General features: G+C 34.2%; 1 protein-coding gene across 3 annotated transcripts in view; it reads right to left on the reverse strand.

Moving 5' to 3' along the window:
* Positions 1–20,829, reverse strand: part of LOC129758595 (fructose-bisphosphate aldolase-like) — a 106,242-nt gene that overhangs the window by 33,266 nt on the left and 52,147 nt on the right. For all 3 annotated transcript variants that reach the window (XM_055756142.1, XM_055756140.1, XM_055756141.1), the window contains exons 4-5: positions 15,958–16,148; positions 6,547–6,975 (exon numbers count right to left, since the gene is read on the reverse strand). In XM_055756142.1, coding sequence (XP_055612117.1) covers positions 6,547–6,975; positions 15,958–16,148 — 620 coding nt within the window. The remainder of the gene's footprint in view (positions 1–6,546; positions 6,976–15,957; positions 16,149–20,829) is intronic.

The following is a 20,829-nucleotide window of genomic DNA, read 5'->3' on the forward strand; positions in this document are numbered from 1 at the left end:
AAGCTTGGGAGTTCGAGTTTTCATGCCAGTAGTGCTTTTACTATCATATCATCTTTGGTACATCACAGTTTTCGGCACAGAGATTTGCTTAATAAACATTGGATTTTTGCAACCACTCCTCTGGGTGTAGGAACCACATGAACAAATTTGAAGATTTTGTCGATTTTTTCTAAGTATTCAGACTTGCGTTATTCAGTCTAAGTTATTCAGAGTATTAAAAATTGCAAACTTTTGGAAATGCAAAATCAAAATTTGCTGAAAGCTGTAAAATTTTTTTTTTACTAAAAAACTGCAGTAAAAAATTCAATAACGCCAAATAAAATGCTCTTGAAGTCAGTACCTAGATAGTTATTGGCAGTGGTCGGCACAAAAGCGCTAATCCTCTAATCGCTAATAATCTGCAAATTTTATGTTAGAGGTTTTCCAGTAAAATTTTCAAAGGGCTGGCGAATTAAATAGCTCCACTATTTTTTGATTCCGCTAATTGGAGACCGCCAACTCCCATATTTATATTTGTTTCTGTTGATACTTACGGTTTCGGAGTATTTCGAGTCCTTATTTAGCAAAATATTGGATCATTTCGATCCGCCGATTCCACATTGCTGCTGATTGCAGTAGAACCAAAACAATATTTGTTTTGGCTCTTTTCTTGTTTCGGGCAAATCGCAATTGGTGATTGCCGAACAATAGGATAGTAATGAGGATGGCAGTATAAATGTTTACATCATCACATGGTTAAGTCGAACTACTCAAACTGAGTTCGTGATAACTCAGCAATGTTGCCAGATATTCTGAGTGGATATCTCAGAATATTCGCACAGAATCGAGTAATTTCTCATTCAGAAATGAGTACTTTCCCGGTTAGGGAAGTTGATAGGTGGAGAGCGAGACAATAGCAATCGCTAATGTATTGTGTAGTTATGTAATGACTAGAATGACGAAACATAAATAAATATAACTCTATTCCAATCACTGAACCTGCGTTTTCAACAGGTTATGGGACCAGATACGGCTGGATTGGAAAATTATGAGTTAGTGAGAGGGGCACTCTCAAGTATATTAGGCTTGCGGTTAGCAAGTGCTCCAGCAGCCAGCGCAGAAGGACCAGCCAGGGTCGAGGAGCCAGAGGACAATTGCAGAGCGCATGCCAGCTGTCGGAAGACCACCAGCGCAAACACGAGCCAGCGAGATGACCCAGGTCAGCACGGAGTTTCCACCATAGATCGAGTCCGGGGAGGTTCGTGGACCGAGAAGGTTACTCTCGATGCCGTCACGACCGACGGCCAGGAGGAGTCCTTGGATCCACAACCGGGCTGTGCGATGGTCAGTAGGTCCACACCGGATTCATTGAGTGGAGCTGAAAGCCGAGAGGGTTACTCTCGTGCTTTGATTTTACGCTGTAATCAGCAAGCAAGTGCTGATCCAGACACAACGGAATACCGCGCTGGAGGATCGTCAGCGCAGAGACCACGATATGCTCCTGGTCAGCCAGAGGGTGCCACTGGAGTTCGAGGCCACAAAATCGGGTTTCGAGAGTGTTACTCTCGATGCATTGAGTTTATATCCAACGACTGGGAGGAAGACTCTCGGGATCTACAACCAGGATTGGTCAGGTTCGAATACTCCTGGTGGAGGATTATCCCGGAACGGAGTTTGGAGGAATCTGTATCTTGTAGAGAGGGTTTTTCTCGGGCTGTGGAGCTACGCTGCAGTTAACAAGCGTGAGCTGATCCAAGCCAGCAGTTTTTTTTCCTGTGGATTTGGAGATATTTTGGGCGACGACGGTTAGCTGCCCGTAACTTTCAGCAGAGCATCAAAGTCAGTTTGGGCGCATGCTGCTGAAGGTTTCCTTTTGGCTCTTCAGAGCAATAAAAGCGTTAGAGAAACTGGGCAGTCTATAAAGCTGCAAGCCGAGAGGATTATTCTCGTGTTTTCGAGTTGTGTTGCGCATGTGGTTAACATGCGTAAGCTCGTCTTCAACGGTTGAAACTGTTCTGGGTTCTTTGAACGAGGTGGTTTGGGCAAGAGTTAGTCGATAGCGCAGTGAACCAGTTCTGGCTACGGATTCCTTTCGAGAGTGCATTTTTTCGAAGTCATCATGAAACGAGGGAGGCTTCGAGAGGGAACGCGAAGAAAGCGGAAAGAGGTTGTTTTTCTGGAGTTACCAGAACACAACGTTCGAGAAAGCGTTATGCTGTACATTCGCATGCTGAGGTTATCAGCCACTACATTGAACGAAATGATAGATTTGTCGTTGATTTTGAAACCTTGGAAATCTACGCTTCCTTAGCTAATCCGCCTCTTCTTAACGGAAAGCCAAATCAAAACAAATAATAAGCAGAAGCATGCTTAAAATCTGCGCTCCCTAAGCCAATAAACCTTTTTTCCACCGGAAGGCCAAATCAAAACAAACAACCAGCAGTGGCTGGCTTAAACATGGGCGATTCCTAAGCTAATCCGTCTTTTCCACCGATAGGTTAAATCAAAACCCACAATTAGCTGCAATCAGACATGTGTAAACTCGCTTCGGAAAAAAATGTTCTACTGATTTCTTCCGAGTTTCACGTGTTATGTGCCGATTGATTGTATCTTCGTTCCAATCATTACGTAAATGCATACAAAACGAAGAGAACAGTTCAGCATTGATGATTTCGAAGCATGGCAGACATTAAATCACACAACGAAACAACAGAACGAAGCTTAGCGAACATAAAATGCGCATGAACGATCGTGGCCCGAAAACCGAGCCAACAATACCTCGCACCATCCTCTCGCTCATTTCCCGTTCCCTTGGCCCTACCACTTTTAGCCACGCCCCGCTTCGTTGTCCGATTGATGTGTTCGGCTGCCGAAAGACGAGTTTGAATTTTGAATTCGCAGAACTGTACGTTCGTTTTGCTGATGTTTCCTTTGATTGCAGTAAACTCGTTTGAGTTTTTCCCAAGCTCACTTACTGATGCTCTCCGAGTTGAACCTACCGATAGCATCATTGCAGATTGAGTTTCACGAAATAAAATCAATCTGCAAATAAGGCAATGTGCGAGTATGTAGACTCGCGATTTGATCATGCCTAGCAGCAATTGCCTTAAAATCTGCGCTTCCCAAGCCAATTCCGCCATTTTCCACCGGAAGGCCAAATCAAAACAAACAATCAGCAGCATTAAATCTGTGCTTCCTAAGCTTATCTGCTTTTAAATCTGCGCTTCTTAAATGTCTTGCTACCGAAGGCCGAACCAGAAACCAATTTTTTGTAGCAGCAGTCTTAAGTCTTAACAATGTGCGCTCTTTGTGCTTATACTATCAACTACGTCATTGCCATTGGACTTGATTTTTCGATTTTTAGGAATCTCAATTCAGAAATTCACTCAAAAACGTCTGTCACTCACAAGAATAGACCAATGACTGACTTTGTATGGTTTGTTTTGCCTAGTGTTGCCAAAACATGAAACGTTGGCACGGAAGTTTATTACATTTTATTTTCCATCAGTGTTGCCGAATATAATTATTGTTTTACAAATAAATTTCAATTAAATTTAAATTATTTTATATATGACTACAAAATTGAGCACTGATTTTTGCAACAACCACTTTGTTCTGGCAATATATTGGTTTTTTGTCTGGGTTGTGTAAAAGTTATTGACAATTGTAGATGCGTATCTAGCGGAATACTTATTTTTAAGAGTTTTTGCTTTGATTGATTTTAAGGAAATTTAACGATTTTTTTTACAAAAGATACAATTGAACCAAATTTCGTAAAGATCTTCAGCCTCAAAAAAATTTAATGAAATTTTATAAAACCAAGTTAAAGTCAACATTTCGTGCAAGATTTCATGTAATTCATGGGAGAGTAAACAATTTCAAGACCCTCAATGCATTTATTTTTTTTAATTTATTAGGGATCTTTTTTATCATTCAGGTTCAATAAATTCAATTTTGTCTGTGTCAGTTTTCGAATTGAATCCCTTCGCAAACACTTCAAAATGTCCGATTCACGCAATTCTCCTGGCGTGATCTTTCACCATCGCCCCCATTCATATGTCACCCGGTTCCAGATGTCGATTGCCAGTTGTTACTAGCACAAAAAGTATAAGGAAAATGCATTTCCCGAGTAATATTGTCACCTCATCATAACTACTTCGCCGGAGCGCCACATTCTTGAAAGCCATTTCTACGTTCGCCTGCTTCTAGAAATATTTCTGCTGCTCCGATGAGAAACAGTTATAGCAACGCACCTTGTGAAGTGAATTTCTGACATGAAACTACCCTTATTCGAGGCGTGAATTTGCTGTTCTAGAGATAAATTTGAAAATTTATTACAATCCTTGAAAGGTTCAGCCGACAATTTTCCTCAAAAAACTTTAAGGTGTCATTTCGGAAAAAAGTGAACCACTTTTCACAAAATTTATAGCTTCTGGTGACATCCACCCATCAATGGGGCCAATTTCCACCTTGCTTTTTCCATCCTTACTTTAACAGCTCAAAATTAGTTTTAATTACAGGACCACCACTTTATGGCCCCGGCAGCAAGGCAGGCGAAAGTAACGGATCGTTTACTGAATTCTTCCAAGGCAACTAACATCGCGACGCGTTAAAGCCGATGATGATTAATGACATCTGGCACCTTGCCCGTAAGGGAACATTAAAACTCAAATTGGCAATACCGTTTGTCAATAATAATAATTTCTTTCGTTTCACTGGTTAGCTGGCAAATTGTTGAGACGCTAGATCAGGAAGCTTGAGGCGTACGGCTTCCGGATCAACGGGCCATGGCTAAGTGGATACATCTGGTCAATTCTCACGCGGGAAAAGTGGTCTGGGAATGTTTTAAGTGGGTGGTTATGAAACTAATTTTAAGGTGTTGAACATTGCGTGTTTGTCAAAATAAAGGAAGAAAGAAAAATTAAAAAAATAAGGAAAATTTCACACATCCAGGTAACAGCACATTATTGGAAAAGAAATATATCTCTAACGATCGGGATCAAAATTTTCGAAAAAAATCTCCACTCAAAGTAACAAAAAAAAGTTTCAAATCTATCACTATACTGAGTCAATATTCTGGTTGGGAATTCTGAATCGAAGTTCTCTGTCGGAATTCAAAGCCGGAATTCAGAGTCAGAATACTGTTTTGAAATTTTTAGTTGGAATTTTTAAATCGGCGTTCTAAATAGGAATTTTGAGTCGAAATTCAAAATCAAAATTCTGAGTCGGAATTCTGAATCGGAATTCTGAGACTGAGTTCTGAGTCGGAATTCTGAGTCAGGATTCTGAGTCGGAATTTTGAGTCAGAATTCTGAGTCGGAGTTATAAGTCGGAATTCTCAGTAGGAATTCTGAGTCTTATTTCTGAGTAGGAATTCGGAGTTGGAATCCTGAGTCGGAATTCGTAGTCTGAATTCTGAGTCGGAATTCGGAGTCGGAATTTTGAGTCGGAACTTTGAGTTTGAATACCGATCGCTTTTGGAAAGAATTCGTATTTCCGATCGGTTTAGGTAAGAATGAATGATTTTTAATGATTCAAATACTAGTACCTGTTACCTACTCGTGTTTTTTTCAAAGCTTAATTGGAATTTATAGCATTGGCGTTGCAGTCATACTAAATTTAATTGAAGTATCTGTGTGCCAGGGGAAAAACTTTGACAGGACAACAGACATCTGTTTTTCATTTCCCGGAGAAAAAAAAAACAAAACACTTAATGCGCCTTCTCACAATTTATGATTATTAGGAGCGTTCACTGTTATGGAACCGGATTGTTTAAATTTTTAATTTTAATCGTTTAGTAAACTCATGTTAACTAATATATTTTTTGAAATAAAAATAACTTCATTTAAAAACGGAAATGGCCCTAGTTTAAAAAAAAAGACTAAAACTCTAAACTCTTTTTGATAATACAAATTAAACCAGAAGATGTGGGTGAAGAAAATTCAAAAGAACAGTTGAAAAAAAATTACTTGACAGAAAAAAAAAAGTTATTCAGATGGAAGTTTTTTGTTAAAAAATGGTTTGGAATTTGGTTGAATGAGTTTTTTCGTTTCAACTTTTACAAAACACATATTATTTACAAGATGAAACAATGAACATTAAATATGCCATGATTATTAAAGTTATGATGCTAAGAAAAATAATAAATGAAAAATACATGAACCACCCTTCAGTCCATAAATTCATTATCGATTTCGGAAACAAAAGGGATAAAAGAAAATAAAAGTAGGTGGCTGCTGATGATGATTGGCACCTACGACGACGGGTGGTTCCGTACCAGCCTTTATTTGATTCATCCATCCGGCCCTCCCACGGATTTGCGAGGGTGGGCTGGACAGGACACATTTCTATCCAGTCACCACTAGTCAATCGAAGAAGGTTCATCCTCCTACGGACAGATGGACAGAAGCCAGACGGGAACCGACAACAAAAAGGTCACTAAACGCGTTGAAGGAACGCAATTAATTGATGTGCTGCTGTATCCTCTTCCAGCTCATCATTATCGATGTCATGCAGACTTCCCCCGGACAATGTTCGATTCATTAGCTCAAGTAGGAGTGCACTTACCTTGGCGCGCTTGATCAGCTCTTCCTGGCCAGCCTTGATGTTCTCCTTCTTGCCGCCCCAGGCACGCAGAACCGAGGCCTGCAGGGCACGACCGTACGAGAAGGTCAGAGCCCAGGGTCTCAGCAGCGGCACCTGGTTGATGGCGTTCAGGTTGACGGAGGCCTCTTCCTCCGATTGGCCACCGGACAGGAAGGTGACTCCGGGAACGGCAGCCGGAACGGTGCGACGCAGAGCCCGAACGGTGGCCAGCCCAATTTCGGCAGCCGATGGCTTCTTGGGGCAGCTCTGGCCAGCGGTGACCATGTTGGGCTTCAGCAGAGTTCCCTCCAGGAAGACGTGATGGTCGTTCAGGGCCTTGTAGACGGCGGCCAGCACGGTTTCAGTGACCTTCTGGCACCGGTCCAGATCGTGATCACCATCGGGGAGGATCTGTTGGAGTGAAAGAAAGAGAGTTGACATCGATTAGCATTTTGTTGCGATGGTACAGCATACATATCACAATAAATTTAGACAATTTCACCTCAACTCTATCAAAAAATTTACAACCCTTCAAATCTGCGTCAATTGCATAACAAACGAATGTTCAAGACTATGACAGTATGAGAAACAAATTGAGAAGATCACTATTCTTCATAACTTGACAAAAACATTAAAGTATTGAAGTTTATTTTTGTTGCCAATAAATCGAAATTGAAATTGTTAATCATTTATTCATTTATTACATCGCAAGCGATGGAATGTCAAATATGCTTTGAAGAACGATTACGTCGAACATTATGAGCAGGTATTTATTTTCAAACGTTTAAAAATGATAATTCGAAAATCGAGGAAGGAGAAGAAGTTTTTTTCCCATGTTGAGTAATTTTCATAGGGGAGGTACGTCGCAGCGTGACAATTTGTTATACACGGGAGAAGAGGAGCCAAAAATTGGCATTTCTATGGATACCGTCTTGTTCAATTTTTTTCCATATTTTCTTACATCTATGATCAGTTTTCCTTGAGCAAAGCAATGCCTGGATCTACGGGTAAATTAAAAAAAAAATCTACACTTCATTCGATGATCCCTAAATGAATTTTTAAAAAACAATTTTCAAAAAAATTTCCTTATCTATCATTAGGTTTTGAACCGGAATTTGACCAAAGTGATGGTCTATTTCGTCCAGCACTGAAAGATTTGGTCCCAGACAACCATTTGGTGGGTATTTCGAATTTGCAACGCAAATATACGTGCAAATACGTGTAAACATATCGTATATAATGTAGCAAAACCAGTATATACGTATCATTTTGGAGGCCATATAGGTACATTAGCAAACATATTCTTGATTTGGATTGTATTAAATTACGATTTGCACGACTTGTCATGCGCATCATTTACGAATACCCTGATTCTTTTTGGAATATACTATGACAATTTACATCATCATATAGATGATTGAGGTACGACATTTTTCGTAACAATATGGGAAGTTTGACGACTTATTTGGTCGTCTTTTGCGACTTGAGTGCAGGGCTCTCATTTTCCGTCAATTGAATAAAAATAAGATTTTTTTTTTGTACTTTAAACCAATTGGTTTATTCGTCCCCAAAAATAATAAAAATAAGATTATTTCATTTATATCGTACAAATTTATTTTTATCGTACAAATTTATTGTTTGCCTGATTGCTGATTTTTTTTCAACGTTCATGAAGTTATTGTCAGTACCTGGACTTGATCCCCTGACCATACGATCTGCAGCTCATGATGGTTCCTCGAAACTATCTGGAATATATAAATTCAAGGGGATTTGCTTCAAAGGCATTAAACCAAAAGCAAATCGTATATTTCTATAACTTGAATCTTTTAAATCGTAGAACACGTTATCGATGATCTAAAAATAGACCAACATTTTGAAGCCTCCTTTAATACGATTCCAATCATCGATATCCCATTATCATAAACGATATTATTGAACTTTTTTGTATTCTTTTACGATTGCCAGCTAATACGTTTTACGAAAATCAGACATGTGAATTAATTTGCAAAGGTATACGATTGCATGCACATTATTACGAATCAATGCAGTTTTATACGTTTTTTATTTCGTATTATTTCATGCATAGCACGACAAAATCTCTCAGTCACGGCTGATCACTGTATATCGGTCGTTTCAAGGATTTTTTGCGAATTGTCGTACACAAAGGTCGAGTTCATATGTACATAAATACGAGTTTCTCTTCTTGTCGTAATAAAATCATGCAATGCTTTTAAATACGATAAAGAATATGCATGGACCGCACATTGTAGGTGCAGATATACGAAAATGAGTATAAATAACATTCTATACGATGTAATCTGTAAAAGAAAATACGACTTCTGGTTGTCTGGGGGTGTTTGCAGTAAGCGAAAGCAATTATTTGTGTAACTTATTTATCCGCAAAAACACTAAAATTTTAGCGAGAAATAAATTCACTGAATAAAAGAGTCAAAAATCTGCAACACGAAGAAAAATAGTGGACTAGTAAGCGATAATCGGATAAGCAGATAAGTGTCCATTTCCAGGGGGCTCCAATGAGCCTTTCGGTATGAGAGAGTATGGTGGGTCGTTTAAAATAAAATTAAAAAAAAATTTATAAAAATCACATATTTTGCAAAAAAAAAGATACAATCACAAAAATTAAAAATAAATACTCTCTTCATTTTTAATTTTTAAAGGACAATTAAAAATTATATAAAATAGCGGTACTTAACGATTTACCGCAATTTTTTGTACGCTTTATTTATAGAAGGATTAACGAAATATTTTCACCGCAAATGATTTGCACAAATATTTACAAATAGACGAGACTCTTTATATTTTTATTGACCTTATTTTAAAGCTTAAAATGCAATAAAAAAGCCTCCAAATCTCCATGTTCATAGCGTCCATGTTTTCATAACTGATTCGAGAAGATTTCGGCGTCTTGAAAACAAATCGTTCCTTAGATTTAGTCTAACACCTCTTGTTTTGGTGATATGGCGTGTGGAAGTTTTAAAATTGATAATCTTTAGTTAAATCGATCTTTGGATACTGATAAACTGATAAACCTAAACGATTAGTTTGAATATAACCTTTGTTTTCAAAATCTTTGTGGTGTTTTTTAGTTTTACCAAAAAACGTACACAAGTTCATTAAAAAATTAACTATATCCTATTTTCGAGGGAAAGCTTGAGATAAAAAGCTGTTAAAAAAAACTATTTGCATCTTTAAATCAGCGCCCCCAAATTATTTTTAATTTGATCTTAAATTCTTTACATCTTAGAAAATGTGAATTTTGTTGCATTGCGTTGTTCTTAAAGAACAGATTTCTCTGCATATCCTCGATCATATTAATTTGCCTAAAGTTTGAAAAAATTGAGATTGTATAAACGTTTATCTAGAACCATTCTATACCTACGACATTCAATTTTAGTTATCAAGAAGCACATTTATACTTTATTGTTTGCAAGGTAAAATGTATATGAGCATCTCCGAATTGCTTGTATAAATCAAAGCATTTCAAAATCATGAAAACAGTTACAAACTAAAATGTAAATAACTAAAACACAAGTGCATATTTTAATTTAAGAACCTATCATCAGTAATTTAAATTAAGAAAAGTCAAATATTTTATTGGGATCCAATAAAAATTGAAAAAAAAAAACAAATGATTGTTGACGAACAACTGAGCACAAAAACTGCTCAATTCACCAGGTTCTTAAAAAAAATAAAACCTATGAAACTTGTCATATTTTTCAAAAATAAACTGTGATATGTCCCAAAAAAATTCCAGCAAATCTGTTATTTTTTAGACGGAGATTTGGCAACCTTACTGCTGCTCAGGGTGCTGTACGATGCCTTTGGGAGATACCTTGATTTTTCGAAAATTAGCATTGCTATTTTTGCACCATTCGAAAGCAACGACTTTCCGCTTTTAATGGGGCCAAATTTGAAATAACCCATCGGAAGGTCTAGAAAATGTTATGTTTTTTATTTTTTTTTCTTTTTTTACAAAAACAAAATCATACGAATCACTGTAAAATATTTGTGATACAAAAGTTTTCCGATCGACTGGTATTTCTATGTTACATATTTTATCTCCGGTATTTCAGTGTTTTATTTTTAAGAAAATATTTTATTTAATCCAACGTTTCAAGTCTGTAAAGAATCATCTTCAAAGAAAAAAATTATGAGTATTTAAATAAAGAAAAGCAACATTGATCTAAGTATAATCTTTATCCTTCTTACAATATTGTCATCTTTTCTGTCACTTTTGTTAAGTTTCATGTCTTGTTGGATTGTTCACTATTTTTGTTGTTTCTAAGTAAATTGAAATTGTGTTTTAAAAGAGATTATCGCTTTCGAATTTTTTATACTGGGTCTTACCAAATAAATATGATTGAAATCTACACAGTGAATTTGAAAAATATGGAAAAAGGGATTCACTGTGTAGATTTAATCATATTTATTTGAAAAGACCCATAATAACATATTCAAAATGAAAAATCTCTATTCAAACATTATCCTACTTAACTTAGAAGCAATAAAAATAGTGAACAATTCCCAGACATTAAACTTAATAAAAGTGACAGAAAAGATGACAAAATTGTAAGTAGGACAAAGGTCAATGTAGCGTTTTTTTTTATTTAAATTTTCTCAATTTTTTAAGTTTCCCTGAAGATGAGACTAACCAGTCTTGAAACGTTGGATTAAATAAAATATCGTCTTAAAATACTAAAGTGCCAAAGATAGAAAAATATTACATTTGTCTTACCTTTAGCGTTATTTTAACTCCATATGCATTATCTAATAGGAAAATTCCCTGACTAAAACTTTGTCGAAGACATTAAAGTGATTAAGTCGAGGTTATTTAAGTGATAATTGTGGAGAGAAAATGTTGAAATGTCGCAAACATAATAAAAGAAATCTAATAAAACTTCTCATCGCTAATTGTACTAAGACCAGAAACAGTATTCCTTCGACTCAGTTATATATTAAAGACTTTTAAAATGTTCAGGATGGTCAATTAACATTGGAAAATCAATCTTTTTTCGTAAATTTGATCAGGTTTTCTGAAGTATAGTGCATTCTTGGAGTTTTATTAGGAAAAACATATGGCTCCTGCTTAACTTGAAAATGTTGTCACTAATTTTAAATTTTGAGAAAATTAACATTTTTAATATGTAAAAAATCTGATATTGATGTACACTGCCAGCCAAAAGTTTATGATCACCAGCTAAAAACATGCAAATTTTGATCGTTTATATCTCAGCCGTCTTAGGAAATAGTCAATCTTCAAAGGCGGGATAATGTGGACCAAATTTCAAAATTTGAGTTACATTAGAATCCGTATTCTATACATCTCGAAACACAATCAAAAAGTTTTGTGCAAAAATTTAAGAATGTACTTTTAATTAATAAAATAGACACTTAAGTTATCGTCCAAAAGTTTGGGATCATTCTTTTAAAAGCATGCAAATTTATCTAATTCATATCTTTTCATATAACGTTGTATTGCAGATCTGAAGGATTCATTTGGAAGCTTAGGAATTGTCGTTTTCTTCCAAAACTCATTTAAAAGTTTTATTTTAAATTGATAACACTGGGTGACAGCCAAAAAATAGTGTGGGGTTTCTCAGCTGATTTAGAATAATTTTTGTGTCCTGAGTTAGAATATCACATTGATTTTGCTGTATCAGGTCAACTTTTTTGGCGAAAAATCGACTTTTAAAAATTTATGTATTCTAATATCCTGACCTGATTGAACAAAACCATGGTCATTTTCGGACTCAGGGCGTCAATATTAGTCTAATTCAGTGGGAAAACCCAGGACTATTTTCAAAAAATCTTTTTTTGTTACTCAGTGTAATCATAAAAGTTTTACCTGAAATTGATTGTTTTATGAAAGTTCAACTTATGAATCTGAATTTTTTATGATTATCACTTCAAAATATAATTTTTGAATGTATTTATGAAAAAACAACAATTCTTAAGCTTTCATATGAACCCTTCAGATCTGCAATACAATGTTTGATGAAAATGATACGAATGAGATAAATTTGTATGTTTTTGAAGGAATGATCCCAAAGTTAAGGCTGATTCACCATACCAAGGGGTAATCCCAAGCTTTTGGACCATAGCTTAAATGTCTATTTTAATATTTAAAAGTACATTCTTAAATTTTTGCACAATTTTTCCACTGTGTTTTGAGAAGTAAAGAATAAGGATTTTAATGCAACTCAAATTTATAAATTTCGACCAAATTTTTACATACACGAATGCCTCCAAAACGCTTAATTATGCAGTCAAACATGATCAAAAGGTTGAACAATTTTAGGTTTTATGTATTACTTTTTACTATCCTTGTGGTACCCGAGTCTAAGGTTGAACAATCAATTAACAGTGAAAAGTAAGAAATCTTTCAAAAATCATCAAAAAGGAAGAAAGATTATCAACAAAGATATGTTGTTTGGCTATCCAGGAGGATTATTTATAATTTGGGCTTGAATGAAAGGGGAAAGTATAACTGGTATATAATAGTTCCAAATATTTTACCATAAAAATTATAACATTATCTGGAAAGCACAAAATGTGAAATGACTAATAAAATGTACAAAAAAAAGCAGGAGATGTTTGCTTTTATATAATTATTCCCAATGAACTTTTATGTAAAAGATCTAAAGATTTTTTAATGTAAATTAACAATCCTGAGCATTAAAACACTATATAATCAATAACTTAGTCGTTGGGATTTCTGGTCTTGGTACAAACATCGATGAGAAGATTTATTGGACGTTCCAATAAAATATTGATCACTCTGCTTGCGACATATCAACTCTTTTCTCTCAATTATTATCTCTTTGAAGTATTGGACAACGTTGTAGCCAGGAAATTTTCTTATGAGATCATGTCATTGATGTATGGAGCTGAAATTTTGAATTTTTTTGTAATTGATTTGATTTTCAATTGTTAATTCGTTAATATTTTCCATGAAGAGTAATATATCTCATTTAGGTTAAATTTTAGTAACAATGAGTCGGATCAATTATATTTTTATCGAATAAAAGTGTTTTGAACTTTTGAAAATTTTATCAAAAGAGGAAAATTGAAGAAAATTCTGATGATCAATATAGTATGTTCTTTATTAAAATGCCTAGTTTGAATCATTTACCAGAATATCCTTTTTTATAGAACTGCAAATCTTTTATCTCAATAAGTTTAAGAACATATTCGCTTTGAAAATCTTCAAATGTATGACTCTTATTATAATTTTCAATAAGAGGAACCAGCTCGACAGAACTTTTCGTTAAATCATTCATAAAAACATGCTTATTATTGAGAACGTTTTTACGGTGGCGCCTCCTGGCGCAAACATCCAGGAGTAAAAAATGATTAGGATTCCAAAATAAGCCATACAATGATAACCTCATCAAACATTTTTTACATGGTTTAGTAAAAGACCGAATACATAAACATACATCAAATTTGTATTAATTAACTTTCGTTTCTTGCCAAATTAGAAGCTTTTTAAAGTGACTGGATACTGTTTTTCAAGACAAATCTGGAATAAACTTAACTCAACTAACCAGCAGCTTAACGAGATTCTAAAGTTTTATAAAGAAATGCCGGTCTTGCATACGAGTTACAAATCATTTTAAATGTGATATTTCAAAAATTTTCGAGTCTATTGTAATTTTTCAAAAACAAAAATATCATCAAAAGGAAGGATTTTTTGAATGATTGGTAAAAAATTCGAGCCCCAGTATCATTTTAATTTTTGCCTTATTAATCAGGATCTCTTTTTGTGGTAGAAAAATTCGACTGGAAATATATTTTTTCGGGGAGTTTTTTCGCCTTGCAGTCATGTTTTTAGCTGAAACGACGTATTGATTTACGTTTCGAACGTTTCGATCCTTATTAGACAGCTCTTCAGGGACCAAAATAGTGTTTATCTAGTAAGTTTTGCTGATCATATTTTATGCTTTCTTACCGAAAAGATGCCGTTTTCTTGAGAGTGTCGACTCGGCTGGTCGTTTATAGCTATCTTTTGATTTGTTTACCGGATAATTTAATTTAATTCGTTTTTTTGAGATATAAGATGTAGTGTATCGACTTACTGCGTACAGATGTTTGGGAATAAAAACCTAGAGTTCTTTGGATTAATTTTCGATGCTGTGTAAAATTATCCCCAAAAACACTAGACAAATGGATTTTTATCCGCAAACATCTGAACGCAGTAAGTCCATACACTACATCTTATATCCAAAAACACGAATTAAATTAAATTATCTGGTATACAGATCAAAAGACAGCTATAAACGACCAGCCGAGTCGACCCTCAGAGGAAAACGGCATCTTTTCGGTAAGAAAACATAAATTATGATTAGCAGAACTAACTAGATAAATACTATTTTATTCCCTGAAGAAGATCCAATAAGGAACGAAACGTTGGAAACGTTTATCAATACGTCGTTTTTGCTAAAAACAACACTGCAAGTCAAAAAAACTCCAAGAAAAATAGAGTTAGTTTCTCATAATCCAAGGAAAAAAAAATTAATTTGGAAGAAGGTTTCGAGAAACCTTATCCAAACAATCAAAGTAAAAGTTGTAAACCAAGGTTTCAAAACAAGGAAATATACAGAGAGAAATGGGTGTAAGTACATTAATGGTCAATTTTGTGTTTATAACGCCAAACAATTCTACATGTTTCAAACTGTGTTTGTTGAAATTTTCAGATTATTTAAATTTCGTCCTTCAAACATTTTTGGTCGAACGAAAACGACAAATTTCAGAAATTCTTTGGCTTCGAAAGCCTATTAAAACAAAGATTTCATAGAGAAAATTCAAATTCACCGCATGTTTTTGAAAGAAGTTAGAGGTTTTGAAACAGATATTTAAAACGAATACCTTGGATATTTATACATAATATTTGACATGGAGAAATTTCAGATCTTAAATATCCATAACTCAAAACATTCTAATATGAGGAATTGTCAAGACATTTTATATTAAAGCTTTCATAAATTTCATCAAAGCATTAAATCTTTGGAACTAACAAGAGAAGCATTGCATCCCTAAAACTAGGGTTTAATAAAAAAAAATCTGAATCCTGAATTCAGATGTTTTAAATGTCAGTTTTGGTTTAAACCAATTTGGGTCATTCTCCTCGTTGAAAATGGTTAAAATAAATTTAATTTTAATTTTTTTTTCGGTGGACACGTAAAATGTCTCAATTTCAAGCAGAATCGCACCGGTCAAGCTTGTAAATATCTCCTAACCAATTGGAGCTTGTATAAGTGCAGGTGATATTTAAGTTTTTTTTTATCATCATATCCTACTATTATTTTGACTGATCGAGTTAAGGTACAACCGCTGATTTATTTTGATCGCAATGTGTAAATTCAAACTCACCTCAGGCTCCACAATTGGGACGATGCGCTGCGACTGGCAGATCGAGGCATAACGAGCCAGCACGTTGGCGTTCTCCAGGATGGACTGGTAGCTGGGGGTGTTCTTGCCGATCTTCAGCACGCAACGCCACTTGGCGAAGTCACAGCCATCCTTCTTGTACTGGGCACAGCGGGCACCCAAATCGTCGAGACCTGTTGATGAAGAACAGAAATTAAAAAAAATTAAATTAATTATTTTTGCTAAAAGTGTTTCCGAGATATAACACAAATTAATATCCTATCCCAAAAGTTGAATAGTTCAATGAACATCCCTTCGATGAACTTCCGGGAATCAATTAAAACGGATCGATCGATTTCGAACACCACTGCGACAAACCATTAAGAATACGTTGCCAATTACTTTAAAAATGTGCTCCCATAATCTCCTGTAGCATCAAATGGCAACGCGCAAAAAAAAAATGACGCCGTACCCATCTCGACAAAATCCTCCTCCCCCAAGCAACGATTCAGATTGGGGGAGTTCGTTTCCAGTCAGCCAACCACCAGACAGACGTGGATAAATAAATTTTCTACGTATCAAACATTATCAACGAACATAATTAAAACACCACAACAACCATTTACCTTGCCGATGGTTTCACCCCTCCCAATGCAATGGAGCAGACAACACAATAAACAGTCCCGCCCTCAAAAAGGGGAGGAGGGATGCCCTCTAAATGGTGGACCGTGTAGGGAGGTGAAACCAGGAAACCAATTTCCGTCACCTTTACACAGTTCATAAACATTGTGGAGTTTTCTGGAGTAGTTTTAGAATGATATGTAAAAAATTGTTCATTTTATACTTTTTTTTCAATTAAGGGTAAAAATTATCCTTTGTTTGTGATTTTATCAAAATTTTGTTTATTGAGTCATAACTAATTCCAATTTTTTACTTCTCAATACAGTAGAATTGAAATAATTTATACAGCCTTATCAAAAATCAGTCAAGAAATTGAATAACCCGAATAAAGTGGTGGTGCTTCAAAGTTCAAACTATTGAAAAAAATCTTATTTTTAATATAAGAAGTTTTCTGAGAGTATTACGATTCTTAATAATTTTATGTTTAATTTAGTTTTTTTCTTAATTAGGTAAATTTTAAATCATATTTTTTCGTACATCTTGTGAGGAATTGGATTTTACATTTGATCAAAAAATGCATTCTTTTATTTCTTGAAGATTCAAACCCTCTCGATACATCACTTCAAATTCCAAATTCAGTCACGTGAACTAGAAGTTTGTTCCGAAAAGTTTACTACTTTTGGTTGTGAATAAAACTAAATATTCTCAACCTGCAAAAAGGAATCTAAATTGAATCCATACTTCTTATATTGTCTTTTAAACCTGGATTTCAATTGTGTTTCTGTTTTGTCAAAAGTTTAAGCCTTTTGGTAATCTCAATCCTGAAATTTTATTCAGGCTGTTTGAATTCCAAAACTCATCAATCATTTTCAATTCATATTATTTTTTGCAACAGAACATTTGGTCCAAGTATGTATTCATAAACGGTAGCCACCTTGGAACAGAACATTTGGCCAAAGTTGCCGGAAATAAAGTCAGTCATTCTGTGAGTTGAACAAAAATGAACTGACGTTTCACTTGTTAGAAATCATTTAAAGTGTGAAACAAATCTGAATTTTTAATAAGTTATTCAAACTTTGCAATAACATGAAACAAATTAAGATGTCTCAAATATGCTCAAATCATAAAAAAAATCTGTGAGAGATTTGAAACAATTCAAATGCCTGTTATTTTTGGCACAGATGTTGGAAGTCCTACTCAAAAATTATCAGGCTTCTCGTCATAACTCTTTTTTGTGGCTCGTTCGTTAGGAAGAATTAAAATCTAAATGAAGCCCTCAGAATCACAGAGAATTAAGTGCAAAAAACCATCGATTATATTTTTATCTTAGTCTAAATCAGTTTTTTCTTCTTTTCCTTATATCAACATGGCCTAAAATTGGAAACATCTTGGATACGATAACTTGTGTCCTTCATTTTTCTTTTCAACGTTGTATCTGTTACATATTGAATGCATTGCAGATACAACTATGACCAGGCCAACCATGCAACGCAAGCAACCAATATTCTCTTAAAAAGGGTACATAGAAGCTTAATCAGCTCTCGTATCTGTCTGAAGAGAATGCTATAATCAGCCGAAATTAACGTTCTTCAAGCAACTTTGAAGTTCGTTATGAAAACCGTTATCAGATGAAACCCGTGAAGATAAAACATCAAGGGAAGGAATGAAGAGTGGAGTTCTCTGCCAAACGCTTCAATGGATGTCAATATTTATTAATGATTACCGTAAACTGGGGGAACTTTGATCACCGGGGTAACATTGATCAACATGAAATTTTTGCAGATAATCATCTTTACCTAAGTCTGAAGTTAAAATATTTAAAACGTTTGAAAGCCTAGAAATTGAGTTTCAAATAGACTAAGTTTTGGTTGTAGTTGAAGATTTTTTTTATATTTTGTATTTGTATATGAATTTATTTATTCTTGTAACATAAGATAAATCTTTTTTATGTGTCATAATTAGGGTTTCCCAAAATGTTTTAAAGTTTTAAAATATTTGTTTTTTCGAAGACTCATAAATAAACACTTCTCCTGATAAAATGATAGCAGTTTTTGAGGCCAAAATATTGAGAAATGTTTATAATTTTTGCCCCTAAATGTATGCAGCAACATTGTCCTTCTTTTGAGTATATTTGTTTTTTAAAGAAAACGTAAAAAATTCAATTGAGTCCCAACGAAAATTACTGTGTATGATGTTTCATGCCTACAGTGCTAATTGGCATCAAAACAAAAAGGATACGTTGAAACCATAGTTATCAAAGTTACCCCAAAACATGCAATCAGGTTTTATAACAAACATTTATTCATAGGCACTAATGTCATTTGAATATTCTGCTGTTAATGAAAATGCTTTACACTCGGTAAGTATTTTAAAACTTTTTAGTGTTACAAAAAAGCAACCCCTTCCAAAATATTCGAATATGAATAAAAAAAAGTAATCAATGTTCCTCCAGTTTTCTGTACACAGTACTTAGTTAAAAAGGTAAAAAGAAAAGGAAAAAAAATATGGATTGACCTCTTTAAAACCTACCGGAGCTTGGTGCAGTTACAAATATGATGATTAATGCCATCTGTGTTATTTTCTTAAAGTCCCGAAAATTAATCCTTATCCCAGCTGCGATGACATTTCTAACGAACTTCATCAATCTTAAGAATTTCGTTGACTGTAGCACGAACTTCTTCAAAAGTCAAACTCATTACACTTAATTTGAATATGGTTGTAGAAAAAATTTTTTATACATATTATTAGTAGGTATAAAATTTGCGAAGCAGAAAAAACGCGTAATCACAGTTGTTTGGCATACGCCTATTTCTCTTCTTATCTAAAAATAAAACTGGTGAAAATATCAGATTTTTATAAAACCAAATTTTATCACTTTTTCGATGGAAAAAAATGCTCAAATTCAAAATAAAATATAAAACAACAGTTTCTCACAACGTCTAAAAATTAGAAATTTCGATTTATAATTCACACAATCATAAATGTACCTAAAAATTAAAATACTAACTTTTTTTACGAATGAACCTTTGGAAGAAGTTATTTTTTTTTTTTAAATATTTAGTTGTTTAAGCTTTTAACATGTACAACCAATATTGGGGAAATATATTCATGAAGTTTAGAGTTTTCCCTCATATCTAGAAAAGAAAGTTGGCAAGATTGAATTTTATTTAGAAATTAAGTATCCTTAGCAAAAAATGTGACACACAACTTTCCTGTTGAAAAAGTCCTTAAAGAAAACACATTCCAATGTTCAATGCTCATGGGAAATCATATAATTCATACTTTTTGAGGTTCAGCTTTCGTTTGAAGAAATTCAAGATATAAATTATTTTTTTCATATCAACCCTCAAGGTGTACATATTAAAATTTAGTTTTAAATTTACGGTACCAGAAACTTATTCAAAAAGCAAAAGGATTTGTTTTTCAAATCACGAAGAGCGTCGGGTTCTGTATTTATTTTCTTGAACGCCCCCTTAGATTTTTTCTAACCTAAAAAAAATGCAACTTTATGCATTGTTATAAAAATTGAAAAAAAAAAGAATTTGAGGTGTAAAAGTTTCATACAATTACAAGTTTCTTCGATTGTATTGGAAACATTTTCAATTGAACAATTTTGTGTTACTTTTGACTCATTTTTTCACTTTTTAGAAATGTACCGTATAGTAGTTCGGCTGAATATACGGTTGAATATTGATGGATTTCACGCCAAATGGACGCGAAGTTGGCAGAACCCTCTCCAAATTCAACGAAACTTTGTGGGTATAAAGTTTACCTAGTAAAAAAAACTTGGCATACTTACATTTCCCAAACATTATTTAGGCTAACATTCGAAAAGGCCAAACTTTTCAGGCAAAATTGTATAAACATTTTAAGCTCGAAAATTAAAACTCCTACACAAATGTTGTTCATCAGAGAATTTGGAAAAACTATTTTATTTTTAGAAAAAATATTGATTTTTTCAAAATTCTTCGATAAGAAAAATACATATCAAAAAATAAATCACAATTTCCCTAAAAATGAAAATGAAAACATATATCTGAGTCCTTTTTAAATGTTTTGAGACAGAACTAGAAGATTTTCATTTTGATCATCCAAAATTATCCATTCAGACAATACTAAAGGCTGCCCTATCGGGATTTCGCATAGCATTCTTTCAAATTAAAAAATTAAAAAAAAAACAGATTACACTCATCTCTTTTCCAAAGCGCTTAAATTCAGTCACATCTTTTTATGATTTGCATAACCAAAAATTTT

Source organism: Uranotaenia lowii, chromosome 3, assembly GCF_029784155.1.
Source record: "Uranotaenia lowii strain MFRU-FL chromosome 3, ASM2978415v1, whole genome shotgun sequence".
Classification (NCBI taxonomy): domain Eukaryota; kingdom Metazoa; phylum Arthropoda; class Insecta; order Diptera; family Culicidae; genus Uranotaenia; species Uranotaenia lowii.